The sequence below is a fragment of the Berghia stephanieae genome, chromosome 4, assembly GCF_034508935.2.
Source record: "Berghia stephanieae isolate SIO BIC M18660-M18661 chromosome 4, UCSD_Bste_1.3, whole genome shotgun sequence".
Taxonomy (NCBI): Eukaryota; Metazoa; Mollusca; class Gastropoda; order Nudibranchia; family Aeolidiidae; genus Berghia; species Berghia stephanieae.
The window spans coordinates 56521094-56536400 of record NC_088363.1 but is presented as its reverse complement, the minus strand read 5'-3'; the positions used below and the strand labels follow the sequence as shown (position 1 = coordinate 56536400).

General features: G+C 35.5%; 2 protein-coding genes across 2 annotated transcripts in view; both read left to right on the top strand.

Annotated features, from left to right (window-relative positions):
- The window catches only part of LOC144972048 (uncharacterized), a 3747-nt gene extending 2145 nt beyond the window's left edge, over positions 1 to 1602 (top strand). The window contains exons 3-4 of the mRNA XM_078913135.1: positions 560 to 791; positions 1385 to 1602. Coding sequence (XP_078769261.1) covers positions 560 to 791; positions 1385 to 1578 — 426 coding nt within the window. The 3' untranslated portion in view covers positions 1579 to 1602. The remainder of the gene's footprint in view (positions 1 to 559; positions 792 to 1384) is intronic.
- Positions 1603 to 3979: 2377 nt separating this feature from the next.
- LOC144972047 (uncharacterized) lies at positions 3980 to 10306 on the top strand. Its single transcript, XM_078913134.1, has 3 exons — positions 3980 to 4105; positions 5211 to 5369; positions 9930 to 10306. The coding sequence occupies exons 1-3, from the start codon at positions 3983 to 3985 to the stop codon at positions 10278 to 10280; spliced, it is 633 nt and encodes a 210-aa protein (XP_078769260.1). The 5' UTR covers positions 3980 to 3982; the 3' UTR covers positions 10281 to 10306.
- The last annotated feature ends 5001 nt before the right edge of the window (positions 10307 to 15307 follow it).

Here is a 15307-nt window from a genome sequence, read left to right as displayed (position 1 = left end):
TGGTACTTTTGTGCGTGAAGAAATAATAAATTCATTGATATGTGTGAGGTTTACTCAACTTTTAATAGCTTTTTAATACTTTGTTGATTGTATGAATATAGTTTGAAAAAAATTCAAACACGACTTTTGAATTAAATTTGAATTGAATAAGATATGTGACCCACCGTCTCCCAATGATCTAATGTCAGGATGAATAGTACCCCGAAAAGTGAATCTAGAAATAAAACAATGAGGAATACGAACTCCTGAGTTTTTCTTGCAATGCAATAAATTGTATCTTTTCTCCATCATAACAAAGAGAAACTAACCCCAAATGTAATGTTTGAGGTTGTTTACTGAATTTCCAGAAACGTGCACATCCCAACATAATACCGTTCTGAGATGAGTCACATATGGTTTTAAAATGGAAAAATCTGACCTGTCTTTTATCATTCTCCTTAACCAACTTTATATAGCTAGCTTTCAGTTTGAGGATCTTTGCTGATTTTTCAAAGTTTCAAACTGCATATAACTTCTTTCCATTAAAAAAAAAATATATATATATATATATTCGCTACAGGTTTCACCAAGAGAATTGAAATATGTCACATCGAATATCGAATCACTTGACGGTGTTGTCATTTCGGGGGACGACAACTTTGGAGTAATGGCTGGCAACACGAACACTCAAGTTTTTGGTTTTGGTATCGCAAACAACTTTCTGGAAATGTTTCCTCCCAAGCATTTTTTCTCTGACGAATATGTTGTCCCTTTTCCCTCACGCGCTTTCCACAGCGTCCTAAAAGTGATATGTGAGTAGAATTTTGTTTTTGAGAAAAATAACGCTGTAGTTCGAACCAAATTTTTGACCCATCCACCACCTCACCCCCTTCAATCTTATAATATTCAGAGTGGAATAACAAATGATGAAATTATATGAATTATACGGAAATACTTGTAGTAAAGAAAATCGAGGTATAAACATAAATTGCATATCACAAAAAATCGTTATGTTTAGGTTGCATTATCTGTGCCTAGTTTGATTGGGACGTGGGTCGCGTGGATACCTCAAATCGACGCAACTTTTCCCATTTGTCTATAACAATCTTAAAACAAAGCCAATATTGAGTTCGGTTACCAGACCTCTATGTGCCTTTAGGCCACAACACGTGAATATTTTAATAGGAGAATAATAAATTTCCTTAAACTTGAAATCACTCTCATATCTCTTCTGATTATGTTTAAATTATCCTGTTTTGTTTTTTGCTTGTTTGACTGTTTGTTTGTTTTTGTTGTTGTCATTGTTGTCGTTTTTTTCTTTTGTTTTTTTTTCGGGGGGGGGGGGGGGTTCATATCTAATTGACCGGTAATTCTCCTTTCTTCTTCCACCACTCATCCAAAAAAGCTCTATCGGAAGACTCCCCAGTGGATGTGACATTGACCGATCTCTTTGATGGCTCACCCTCCACGACAACCACCACCAACACTCTCACAGAGTTGGGAGATACGTGGACGCATTCTCACACCAACGCTCTGCACGTCCAAGCCACTGGACCTGTCATGGTCGTCCAGTTCAATCCAGAGGGTATAGAGTTCTAAAAAGTGACCCATCGCCTCAATTTGGTGTTATGTCGTGAAAAGTGAATTTAACAAGAAAACTGCCCTCATTTGGAAAGACCCGTGTTTCAAAAATTGGCGATCGAGTTTAAAGGACCCCCTCATATTGACAAATACTCTCTAACTTGGGACCTCGGATAGTCTTCCTACCCTTCCCATGTTTAAGAGTGTTTTGCCAATACGAGGGACCTTTAAATTGATCAATATTTGAAGGCCGAGTTTTATGGCCAAAGTTTTAGATAAGCGTCTTTCCAGAATACGGTAGTTAATTGGTTAAATTGAAATGATAAGAAAAATTAGATTATTTTTTTTACGTTGAAAAACGATATTTATTCTCTTGAATAATAGATATCAAAGTGACAAAATTGGGAGCAGGCACTGGTGTAGGATAAAGATTTGAAAAAGTGGGTATGAAACAGTGTCAGACAAAGCAGATAAGAAAAATACAAGAAAAAAAAAACCATCCCAAAAAATCAACGACTGGGGATCGAACCTCAGACCTCCTGATTACCTTTTTTTAGATCAATAAAAGGCGTTTAAACTTGATCCCAGTCGGATATTTCTTTTACTATAAATTCAATTTTCAGCAACTAAATCACCCCGACCTAACATCGTCCTGAGGTAGTGGGCCACAAATTCCCCCCCACTCTCTCTCTCTCTCTCTCACACACACACACACACACACACACAAACACACACATAACCACACAAACTTACAGAGTTAAACAGATACTAATAGTATTTATATCTTGCTCTATAAACTCTTTTCAGATTATGGCAAGACTGTCACGCGATATTTTAAAAATGTAAATCAATAGAAAACGATAGCTTGGATACATGTGTTGTAATACAAATATTTCATGTTTTATAAATGCTCAATGTGGCCACAACAGCATTGCGGACAAAATCATGCCAATAGAACAGTAAAGTTTGCTGCCCCAAACGTAAACAATAACAAGTTGCTAGTGATTTCCGTTAGGGACCGGAATAATTTACGCACAATATAGGTCTCCCAATTTTGTAGTTTGAGTTGTAGGCAATACACTTTCAGTATTGAAAATATGTTTACATAAAATCTAACAGTTGCAGAAATAATAATATAAGGCTAAATTATTATGAAAATCAGGCTCCGAATAATTCTCGTTTTTTCACACCAGCGCAATAATTTGCTCTGGTCTAAAAATAGATAGACTGTAACTTTTGATAAATTTTAGGAAATTTTACCTTTTGTTCCATAAAATATCCATATCTAGACATTATTTGATGCATGATCGAGTATTTATGAATATGTGTTTCTTTTGCCACCTAACAGCCAAATTTTAAAGGTTATTTTTTTTCTATTATTTACATTGGAACGTGAGCTGTCAAGACAGGAACATGTGGTTTGCCACGTGCTTCTCGACCTTTGTTTACGTTTGGGGCACCTAACTTTACTGCTCTATATTATGAGAGAATTCATCCTAAACGTGCCGCAGCCTGTCACAGTCCACCGTGTTGATTGCAGCTGTTATTCGATCTTTCAAGTCATCGATACTTGCAGGAAGACGTGGAATGTAAATATGGTCTTTAACATACCCCTCTCAAGAAAATTTCACCATTTTTCTTCCTGCTTTATCTGATACTCTTTCAGGCACACTTTTTCAGATATTTAAAACTAAAATATGTACATCGCCACGAGAAGAAAATAAACGAAGTGAGTGTAGAAGTATCTTTATTACTTTTTTTTTTTCTGACAAAAAAGTATGTTCATAGACGGTCTATAAATATTATATTTTGTCCAGAATACTTAGGTTCAAATATCAGTCCACCAAAATGACCCTCTGTGTGTCAAAAAGCTGCAAACCTGTGAACTCACATATTATAAAGATCATTTCCACGGATTGTCCATGCTAAATGAGATTCACAATGTTTAATTTATTACCCCAGGTTATATTGGAACCATATTATTTCCATTTCATATAAAGTTCCAATTGCCTGTTATGCGTCTTTCTTATACTAACACTCTTACAATACCCCCTTCTGCCAATAGCTAGGTACTCATTCATACTTGGATCGAGTGGGTTAATGTGTGTTTAATGCCTTAACCAAGGACACAACATCGTGACCAGAATTTTTTATGATCAATGTCTCCCATTTGGTCACTGACCATGCTTAATTAACATAACAAAACACCTCGAATTGTTCCAGGTTTTATCCAACAATTTTGCTTACTCATGAACACTTTTTTTTTTTTTTTTTTTTTTTTTACTTTTGTTTGTTTGTTTTTGATTTGTTTTATTTTGAATTTTGTCCTTTTTTTTTTGTTCTGTTTTGTTTTTTGTTTTGTTTGTTTGTTTGTTTGTTTGTTTTGTTGTTGCTTACAGCGTCATTTGTCGATACATCATCCATGACTCTGATACCCCCAACAACAAAATGGGTGTGGTCTGCAGTTCTTTACCCGTTGACATCATCATCATCATCATCTGATCTCGAAGAGCATACTGTTGTCATCCTCATCAAAACAAACCATGTAAGACCAACTTTGCTATCGTTAGAGTAAAGCATTTTTAAGGTTTATTCACTTAATGCTCCTACTGCTCTCCGTTCTTCTCACAACAGAATTTCTGGTGTTGAGTGACCAGACTTTGGTTATCCCATAGGCTTGTTGGGCGGCCGTCTTTGAATAAGAAAAACGAAACCTGAGGCTTATGCGCCTATGTATGCCTAGGCATGGTGTTCTCATTCATAAAAAAAGTACTTATAAGGCCCATGGAACCAGCGTTTTTTCCCAGTATTTGAAATGTTTAACGGTCAATAGCAATTGCTTGCTACCTTTATGCTAGTTCACTGCCGAGTTTTTAGAAACAAGTGATCTACCATCTGAGTGATCGGGACGTCCTTTCATACCAAAGGTTTCAATTATTCAGCTCTAAATTTCGAAACGTTTTCTGGAATTCTGGTAAACAAAAACTCCATAACCGCTCTGGTCATATTTTGAATGGTCAAAGTGGCCATTGTATTATATGCAAAGATGTTAAAACACTGCGTTTACCATTCCTCACTTTAAAATGTTCTGGTTTCTTATTTTAGCTAATCCGACGTGCATTTATTTGCAGGTCTGATCACCTAATTTCTTATGGGCTCGTTATTTAATGGAAATCTAAAAAAAAAAAAATGACGCAAATTATTGTCCATTACAACAATTTTAAACTAGGCCCATAAGTGGGTTCGGATGTCAGACCTGCATATTTATATACATATTGGGCTAATCTCATGATTCTACTATAATAATAATAATAATAATAATAATAATAATAATAATAATAATAATAATAATAATAATAATAATAATAATAATAATAATAATAATAATAATAATAATAATAATAATATATTGTTTTTAATAAAACATTATTATTATTATTATTATTATTATTATTATTATTATTATTATTATTATTATTATTATTTATTATTATTATTATTATTATTATTATTATTATTATTATTATTATCATTATTATTATTATTATTATTATTATTATTATTATTATTATTATTATTATTATTATTATTATTATTATTATCATCATCATTATTTAATTATCCTATACTCAATTCTGTTTAATCAATAGGTAACTGACCTTGCCGCCTACAATTTATACGATGGATCTGATGTGACCTCATCTCTGGTGTTTACAGAATTTGACCAATCAGAGTACTCGTACGCTGAGATGACCGTTGATGCAACTAACATCGTTTTGATACAGCATACCAACTATCATACATTTCAGGTTGGCAATTCAAGTCAATACGTTTCTTCCTTTTTTTTCACATAAGTTATGCAATCCAGTGATAATGATAATGATTTTTTTACGATGTCAAAAAAAGACAATAACAACAAAAACATTCACTTCTACTACTACAACTACTACTACTACAACTACTACTACTACTACTACTACTACTACTACTACTACTACTACTACTACTACTACTATTACTACTACTACTACTACTACTACTACTACTACTACTACTACTACTACTACTACTACTACTACTACTACTACTACTACTACTACTACTACTACTACTACTACTCATTCCATTACTAATTCCTGTTATTAGGCGGCGCCCCCTTTTCTACTATTTTGAGGATGAAGAAAAATGGCAATTGTAAACACGTATGTTTATTCATTGGACGATTGTTGGCCTGTTTAATGAAGTTAAAGAATGGATGGGCAGAAACAAACTAATGATTTTGAATTATGAAAAGACAGAAATTTTAATCTGTGCTAGGCAAAATATCTTTAAAATGGCAATTGTTTTGGGGTTTCTTTCGGGGATCATTTTATTTCTTTTTTCAAAAACCATAAAAAACCGTGGAATGTTGATTGGCGTTTAAGGGGCGGTTTGGGTCTTTTCTAAAAAAAAATTAATTACCAAAATTGGGCGGTTTTGATCATTCTGTATCGTCAATATAGGTTAAAAAACAACATTCATGGTGAAAAATTTTAATTATCTGTGTTGATCTAATTTGGGGGTCTGACATAAAAATATAACAATCTTTTGGCAAACGTTCCACAAAAAATAATGAAGGAATGAACTCCATATTCTTCCCTCTTGTCAACATTGTACCATAATGTGTCACAACAGAGAGATTTTACGGCTTTAGCTTCTGGCATTTTTATAAGAACATTACAAAGTTGAGAATCAAAATGTTATGACAAAATTGACCTTAAAAATTCAGAATTAGGATTATAATTCAAAACTCACATATCTTATCAAAAAAATCTCTCTGATGTGACATAATACATTATCTCTGTGATAACTGTGGAAATTTTCAGAAAATTTCAATAAATAGATTATTCTGAGAAACGTTTGACACAGTTTCCCATACCCTTAGAAAAATGACATATGGAGAAAATAGCAAAATGGCTTCGCGTTTTTCACACTTTTCTTACTATCTGTGCCATTTTCGATTGTGTTTTTCGTGCCTTTATAGTCTACTTTAAGAATTTGGACTTCAATTATATTATTTCTAAGATAATAAAATATAATTTTCCACCAAAATCTCAAAATCAATTTTTCGAAGGATTTTCCTAATAATTAGACCCAAACCGCCCCTTAATCTTTCAATGTTCCGACAGGTCAATCGCATTATAAAAACAATGTACCTAATCTGAAATCAGAAGAACTAGTAAAAGAGAAACCTTGTTCAGACAAAAGTAGCACAACTTTTGATAAATTCTATTGTACTTTCAAAATTAGACTATTGCAATTTATGGCAAGTACACGTGAAAAAGAAAAAACAGACAGCCTTCAAGTTTTAAAACAATCTAAAATCTCCTCAGTATCCTGCCTCCTTCAAGAGTTTCATTTGCTTCCCGATGAGAAGCGAATAATTTATAAAATTGCTACCCGGGCTTATACATCTTTACCAGGGGCGATTGGTCACATTGTATTTAAGGCGGCACAAATCCGAAATACAGAATCAAATTTTATTGGTCTAGTTAATTTAACTTAATTTGACCTACTTTGTATGTGTGTGTGTGTGTGTGTGTGTGTGTGTGTGTGTGTGTGTGTGTTTGGAGGGGGGTATTGCATTGTTTGCATATGTGCGTGTATTTGTGTGTGCGTGTATGTGTGTGTGTTAGAATATTAACGAGACGTACTCACAAAAGAGCATCAATTATCTTGGACAAAACTTGTCTGTTAACTTTCATCTGTTCATTATAACGACTCACAGACGCAGCATGTCCTGTTTCCAACTGATTTCATATATCTACAACGTTGAAAAGTTTATATTTAACAGCATCTGTGACATGGCTATTTCATTCAGAATGTTTCTTCAGTGCCTGAGAGATGTGCGCAATATCACTGAATCCTCCTGTTGTCCGTTATAGCATACATCACCAAAAATCAAGCAATAAAAACAATGAAGCGTTTTACGGCTTTCACTGGCAGTAAGCCATTCAACATTTTAAAAATAATCATTATTAAATCGGCGCTGTCTCCTCGGTGTGTTAGAAACTAAGTTAAAATTCACTGGTTTGTGTGGACCTAAATCTTTCACCACTATTTTCTCTTGAGGGGATAAGTGTCGGAATCGATTTTCAATTAAAAAATCAACATGATTCATGATTGGTTACAAATTACAGAAATAACTTTTAAAAATAAAATGATTCAAGATAAAAACAGGTAGGTTTCATAAACAATGACAACAGCGATAATACATTTTCTCTGAATACTAACGGTATGACACACAACTTTAGAATAATTGAATTTAAAAATCCACATTTAATTCCAAACGCAAAGCACTTGTTAACTTCACACACAATCAGCGACATCTTTATATACTATTATTAGACAATGCACACAATACAAGTTGAGTAGGGATCGTTGGGAGTGTGCGGGGATGAAGGACTCCGTGGGGTCAGGATTTTTATTTATAGTACCATGGGGCTCTTCTCGGTGCATACTTTGTTTACTGTTCTTTTTGATATTTAATATATATTTAAGCAAAACCAACAATAATAAAATATATATTTATTGCCATTCTCTTCATCCGTATATCTAAGTGAAGCAAAGCCTCTTCTTTCAGTGATAAAACTGATATGGTTTTAATTTACCCCAAGTAGGACCTCAGGGCGTGCATCGCTAGATTGGCCGTCTTGGCCTAATTATTTTAGCAGTGAAAGACAATAGTTAGTTGGGGAGGGAGGGTGGAGGGAGATTGGGGAGTGGTAACTAACTTTCTTCAAGGTACAACAGAGTATAGGATAAGGACAGGACGGCCAAACGAATACTGGCTCATATAAACAAACAAAAAACTTCCCCACCACACCACACCCTCCGCTCATTGTCACCCCGCGCAGGCAACGGGGGAAAGATGAAACGTGCCGATTTGACGCTACCTTCGCGGAGCGACGCACGAGTCGTCAAATATTAAATTCAAAACAAAAAGCAGTATGTGCTAATTTTTTAATTTTTATCAAAATTTTAAAATTGAAGTTTTTTGTTTGGTTGACATGCTAATCTACGGAAAATATAGGGCGGCACAAAACAACTTCGCTCTATTGACCGACCGCCAGTGATCTTTACACACTGGGTTCTTGTTGTATTTTAACAATCATTTAAAGGTATATAATGCTCTATAACGAACCTCGAGATTGAGTGAAGGAAAGCTCAAATTGGTGAGGCCAACGGTACTTCGTAAGGTTGGCACTCAATCGTTTCAAGTTGCCGCACCTCAATGTTGGAAACCAGCATTCCTTAGGTCAACCTCATCTCTTCAATTTCCTAAAATATTCAACTAAAAGCCCGCTTGTTTCAAATGTAATTAATTGATGATCTGTTTGTGTATTGATCTCGATATAAAGCGCTTGGTGCCTCTTTAGACGGGGTAAAGCGCTATAATAAGTGTTATTTATTATTATTATTATTATTATTATTATTATTATTATTACATGAGGATGTACACAACCCTGGTGTTGTCCTTCAACGTTTCATTTACAATAAGCATAAATATTGCTGTGTTGAAGACCTTTTAATGGATTAGTGATTACTTAGATTAGCTTTCAATAGACAATGTGTATCTATATACACACAACTAATGTATAGGTATTTCTTAATATTAAAATAGATTCTTAGGGAAATTGTGACCAAACGTTACGCTCTTTCCATTGAATATGCAACATACTTCGTCAAATACGTGACACGCATTCACCTTAACTCAATACATTCCCAATGAACACTCTCTGTAATTTTTTACGTTATAAATTCAAGAAGTGTGTAAAGCTTGCTCTGATTGTTTATAGATTATTTTCTAATTCCTTAATTGTCATACTCCTTTGAATAAGTACATTGTGGAGCTGTGACTTGTGTTTTATGAAATCATTTTGATGTGCTTAAATAACCCGACTGCATTCCCTTTATAAGATATTGATAGGTATTGTTTGATTCTATTTGAAATGTTATCTTCTTTTGTCATTTGGTGCCTATCTTTTTTCGGCATCTCAGATACGACATGGTTTCTTGTCTTATAAGTCAGCCGATTAAGCGTGATCCATTCACGAATGTGTGGCATCGGTAGAAAGGCTATGACACTGCTGTTGTGCCCTTGTGTGTGATACTTTCCCCCTTTCAAGTCACGAGTCAATGAGAACTTAGCTAAAGGCTGTGACGAGTGTCTAAAAGGTACACTTTAAAAATATACACTATGATGTGAAAATTTTATTGCATTGGGTTTGCAAGCTTAAATAGAACACGTTTAGCTGGATGCTCCTGTGGAAGGATTCTGCAAAAAATAGTCTATATCAAATTATGTCTGTTTTCTTTTTACCCTACAGGTTATTCAGTATGGCTCATCAGAAAGTGTCAACGGTTTGTATTCCTTCCCCGCTGCATGGAACACTTCTTGTTATCAAGAAAACGGATCTACAACTTCACCAGCAGATTCATCAAACGTTTCCAGAAGTTCCGCATCCATCACAAAAATCACAAACACAGACAACTATATTTATTTCTTTGTATGCGGCATTATATTTGTTGTCGCAATGGGTACAATAGTGGGAGTGGTTTCTCTTCGGATCAAGGACAAGTGTGGAAATAGTCAAAATAATCACCAGGTTTCCGACACAGCAAGGCGAAAGGACATAGAGTTGCCTCGCGTTCTTTACGTTAAACCGTTCAAGAAATAATAAATATTATGAATGTGGAGACAATAACCAGCTAGTACGCATATTATTATTATTATTATTATTATTATTATTATTATTATTATTATTATTATTATTATTATTATTATTATTATTATTATTATTATTATTATTATTATTATTATTATTATTATTTTTATTATTATATTATTATTGTTATTATTATTAGTTATTATTATTATTATTATTATTATTATTATTATTATTATTATTATTATTATTATTATTATTATTATTATTATTATTATCTCCATCATCATTAGTATCATCATCATCATCATCATCATCATCATCATCGTCATCAGCAGCAGCAGTAGCAGCAGCAGCAGCAGCAGCAGCAGCAGCAGCAGCAAGAGCATCATCACCATCATCATCATCATCATCATCATCATCATCATCATCATCGTCATTATCATCACTATTCACATATATTTATGGTACCTACTTTATTTCATTATAAAATAAGATACAAATATTGCTATTCAAAGTCTTGATTGTTCACAGATAAAAGATGATGACTTTTGATATAATCATTCATGTGTTTAACATCATTTAAAATCATCACAATAAAAACAAAGCATGCTCTCTTTCACAACATATATGTACATTACTGACATACACTTTCAGACAAAAATGCCATATTTTTTTCTTTAAATATCAAAGAATTTCTATTTAAAAACCCTGAGATTCTATTGATGCTATGCTGATAGGCAGAAGACAAACTCATCACATCCGCCAGCCCGATATAATGTACCAGCACACAAAACTATGTGTAATCTTAAAAGTTGTTTGTCTGATTAATACAATTTAGTGGGAACTACTCATAAAAATGGCTGACTAAAAAACAATAACAATAACGTCAACATCGTTCCATCTATAGAGAGTATTATACATTATGTGCGCTTGAAGCACTTTACAAAGGTCCCTAGCCAACAGCTATTGCATTTTCTTTTCGAAAGAGACAATGCTGTAATTGGCCAGGTACTTATTTTGTACCTGAACACAGTGAGGGAATGCGGGTTAAGCCAAGGATTCAACTTTGCGTCGCCCACAGTGGGACTCGAGCCAGAGATCTACCAGTCCAAAGGCGAGTGTCATATCACGAACCCACAAAATCTTACAGTATCAATGAGTTAATATCATTAACCTCAACTTCCCCCCCCCCCCCCACCCCCAATAATTAAAGCTAAGACTTCAAATTATCAGGTTTAAGTATTTTTAAAGTAAAGCTTAAAACAGATTAGTCAGGAGCTGAAGGCAACGAGGGTGTCTGTGAATGAATAACCAGAAGACACTAATTTATTGGGATAATTGTTATTCATTTCCCAAGGTACCCCTACCATTTGTGGGGGCGTCATTTACAGTAAGGAGCTATTTTATGTGGCATCACATAATATTATGTCAAGAATAAATAAGTATTGTGTATTTCGAACAGATCTGTGAAAGAATTAAGATAGAATATGAAGCACTGTGGAAAACATTATGATAAACGAATCTTTGGGAATGCACTATATGACTATTCATATTTATTTATTTAGTAACGTTACAACTAGAGTAAATATTCACGACATGGCAGCTTGTGTGTGAAGAATACTTCATCTTCATTTAGAAGGAATCAACCATCATTATGAAGACTCTCTTCAGATATTCGTATCACACTAGTTGTATGCGTGGGTCACTGCTACTATTGCTATGTCCTACAAACCCTACTCAAGGTTGAGGTCATTGGCCTTTTCTACGATGAATTACCAATATTATTATAGTGTAAAGATCACGATTACAAACTAGGTCTGTGTATATACGTGTTCTATCCTTTTCTTTAACAAGGCGGTAATGACCAAATACAAATACATATAATGTACCAGAAACTCGCCATTATTCATTTTAACAACATTTTGAATTAAAAGTAATTAATGATCTCATATTATAAACAGCATTTGATATGATTTTCTTGCTTGAACCATTTTCACTGGCTCGAACTGAAGGGGGAAAAACGCGAAGGAAACGATTTGTTAATATTATCACGTACCACCTTTTAATAAAAAAGCCTGGAATAATAAGATTCTGTCAAAATGCTGACCTTCAATGACCTGTGATTGATCAAGAATTCAATTGTATTTTTAATCAGATTGTGAAACGATCACCAATATGATATTTCGACAATTTTAACATATTCGGGAAAACTAGTAAGTTGTTTATAGAGTGTACCTAGTTATTTTAGAGGTGTGGGCTTTATTAGATCCGTTGCTTTTCTATTATATTTGTTTATGTGTTTGTTGTTTTTGTTTTGTTTTGTTTTGTGTGTGGGTTTTTTTTTTTAAGGAGGGGGGGGGGGCGGTGCTCTTTTCGGAGTTTTTCTGCTGGTTTATTTCTATGTTCTTGTTTTGTTTTTGTTTGTTGTTATTTCATGCATTGTTGTTTCAGTAATATTGGGGGGGGGGGGGGGGGTCTATGTTTTGTTTATTATTCGGGGGGGGGGGGGGGGGTCGTTTTTAATTTAGTTTTTAGCTATCAAAATGTCTAAGCAAAATAAACTAAGCTTGAATTGATATTTTTTCAACCTGCAATTTTGAATGATTCTTAATCTACGTATTTAAAACCATTCTCCATGATGTGCTCCAAAATTATCGTTTTGATAAAATCTCTATTAATTTAGTTACGTATTGTGATAATGATTTAGTAGTGGGCATTCTTCCATTTCGAGAAACGATGGTTTGCGCCCTGTGTGATTTTGGTCTCATCAGTCTTGTTGAGAGCGACGACGAGTGTGACTCAGCAGACTGATACTTGCATGGCAGTCTCTACCGCAGTTGCCGCACACGTAGTTTGATTGTGAGTTTTGTGCTTGGTTCTGTTGCCTCTCTCTCCTCCTTGCTCTACTCTCCTCAAACTTCTTCTTTCTCATCTCCTCGCCTCTTTTGACTCACTCGCTCATCGCATATCTTCAGCCACTGCGGTCGTCAACACGCGATTCCCATGTGTTTGAGCTGATGCCTGTCCTCGCTTGCAGACATCATAGAAACGCAGAGCTGGACGTCCGGTTGGCGACGTTCAGAAGCTAGTTCACCATACATGGTCTTTAAGTATCGTCCATCCTGTTTGCGCTACTAAGCCATCGCTGGAAGAGCATGAGATGCATACTGATGGAGTTCCCTCTTTTTATCATCGCGGTGATGGTGAATCGGTCCTTCCACTTGATGCCGAGAATTCGTCGTGTGGAAGTTTTGCAGGCGGTACTCCTGTCTGGCATATTATGTTTTCCAGGATTCACTGCCATACAATAGCCTACTGAGTACGCACGCTGATAGAATTTGAGTTTGGTTTCAAAGTGAGTTGCTTAATGGTCCACACTCTCTTGCTCAGTTGTGCCATGGCAGCGGCAGCTTGTCTAATTCTGCATCAAGTGAGAGGTTGCTGGTGATGGTTGTGCCCAGGCAGGTGAAATGATCAGTCACTTCTAGCTCCTCGTTGTCAATGCGAATTTCTGGTGTAGAGGGGACATCCTGCCACATGACGTTAGTTTTCTTGATGCTGATTTTCGGCCTGAATTCCCTGTTGGCGTGGAAAAAGCTGCCCATCAGCCGCTGAAGGTTTTCCTCTGTTTGTGAGTACTGAGCTGCATCATCCGCAAATAGCATTTCCATTAAAAGGACTGAGCGGACATTGGTCTTGCTCTCAACCGTCCCAGATTGAACAGCTGCCCATCACTTCTGGTGTGCAAACGGACCCCTTCTGTGGACTGCTCGAATGCAAACTTCAGCAGCAGGGAGAACATATACCGAACAAAGTCAGTGCAAGGACACAGCCTTGTTTCACGCCGGTGTGCATTGGGAAGGGTTCTGAGGCTTCATCGTCATAGCTGATGGTGTCCTTCGTGTCGTCGTGGAAGGAGGCAATGATGCTGAGCTGCTGGGGAGGACAGCCAATCTTTTTTTAGCAACTGGAAAAGGTCCTTCTTGTTGACAAAGTCAAAAGCCTTTGTCAGGTCAATAAACGCAATGTAGAGGGCCATCTGTTTTCTGCTTTTCTCTTGGAGCTGATGTACAGTGAAAATCATGTCCCATGTCGACCCCTCGGCTCTGAAGCAAGTCTCGCTCTGAAGTCACACTGCGACTCTGGGTAGATGCCTTCGGCGAGGACTTGCAGTCGAGCGAGGACAACACGCGCAAATACTTTCCCCACAATACTCAGTAGAGAGATCCCCTTGTAGTTGTTACAGTCACTGCGGTCTCCCTTGTTTTTGTAGAGGGTTATAATCTTGGCTTCGCGCATATCTTAGGGTCTGGGGTAGGGGATTACTTTTTTGTGGGGGGGGGGGGGGGGGGGGGGGGGGGCGTTGCCGGTTTATTTTTATATTTTTGTTTGTTTTTTTTCGTGTATTCCTTCAGTGCTTCATTTATGGGTTGTTTATGTTTTGTTTATCTTTCTGGGTTTTGTCGTTTTTAACGTTATTTATTAGCTATCAAAAGGTCTTATCAAAATAAACTAAGCTTTAGAACTTACATTTTTCAAAGCTGCAATAATAATAATAATAATGATGATGATGATGATGATGATGATGATGATGATGATGATGATGATGATGATGATGATAATGATGATGATGATGATAATAAATAAATAAATAAATACATCCTCAATGCTCTTTGCAAGTGGTCCCAAGCCAACAGTAACACTTTACATGTAGGTAGAGTCATGCCGATTGCAAGGCACAATATTATTTCTCGAGAATGACGGCGTTTTTTACAGGCCATGTACTCAGTTTACACCTGAGTGCGATGAGACAATGTGAATAAAGAGACTTAAAAACAGATGAGACACTTATATTATAATTTATTCATCTATTTTATATATCACGCCGTGCGTGATATATTTTATATTATTATTATTATTATTATTATTATTATTATTATTATTATTATTACTATTATTATGTGGAAAAGAAGGTGGAGGGGGGGGGGGGGGCTTTCCTCTGAAGACTTGCTTCGTAATGCTCGACCATCACGTTA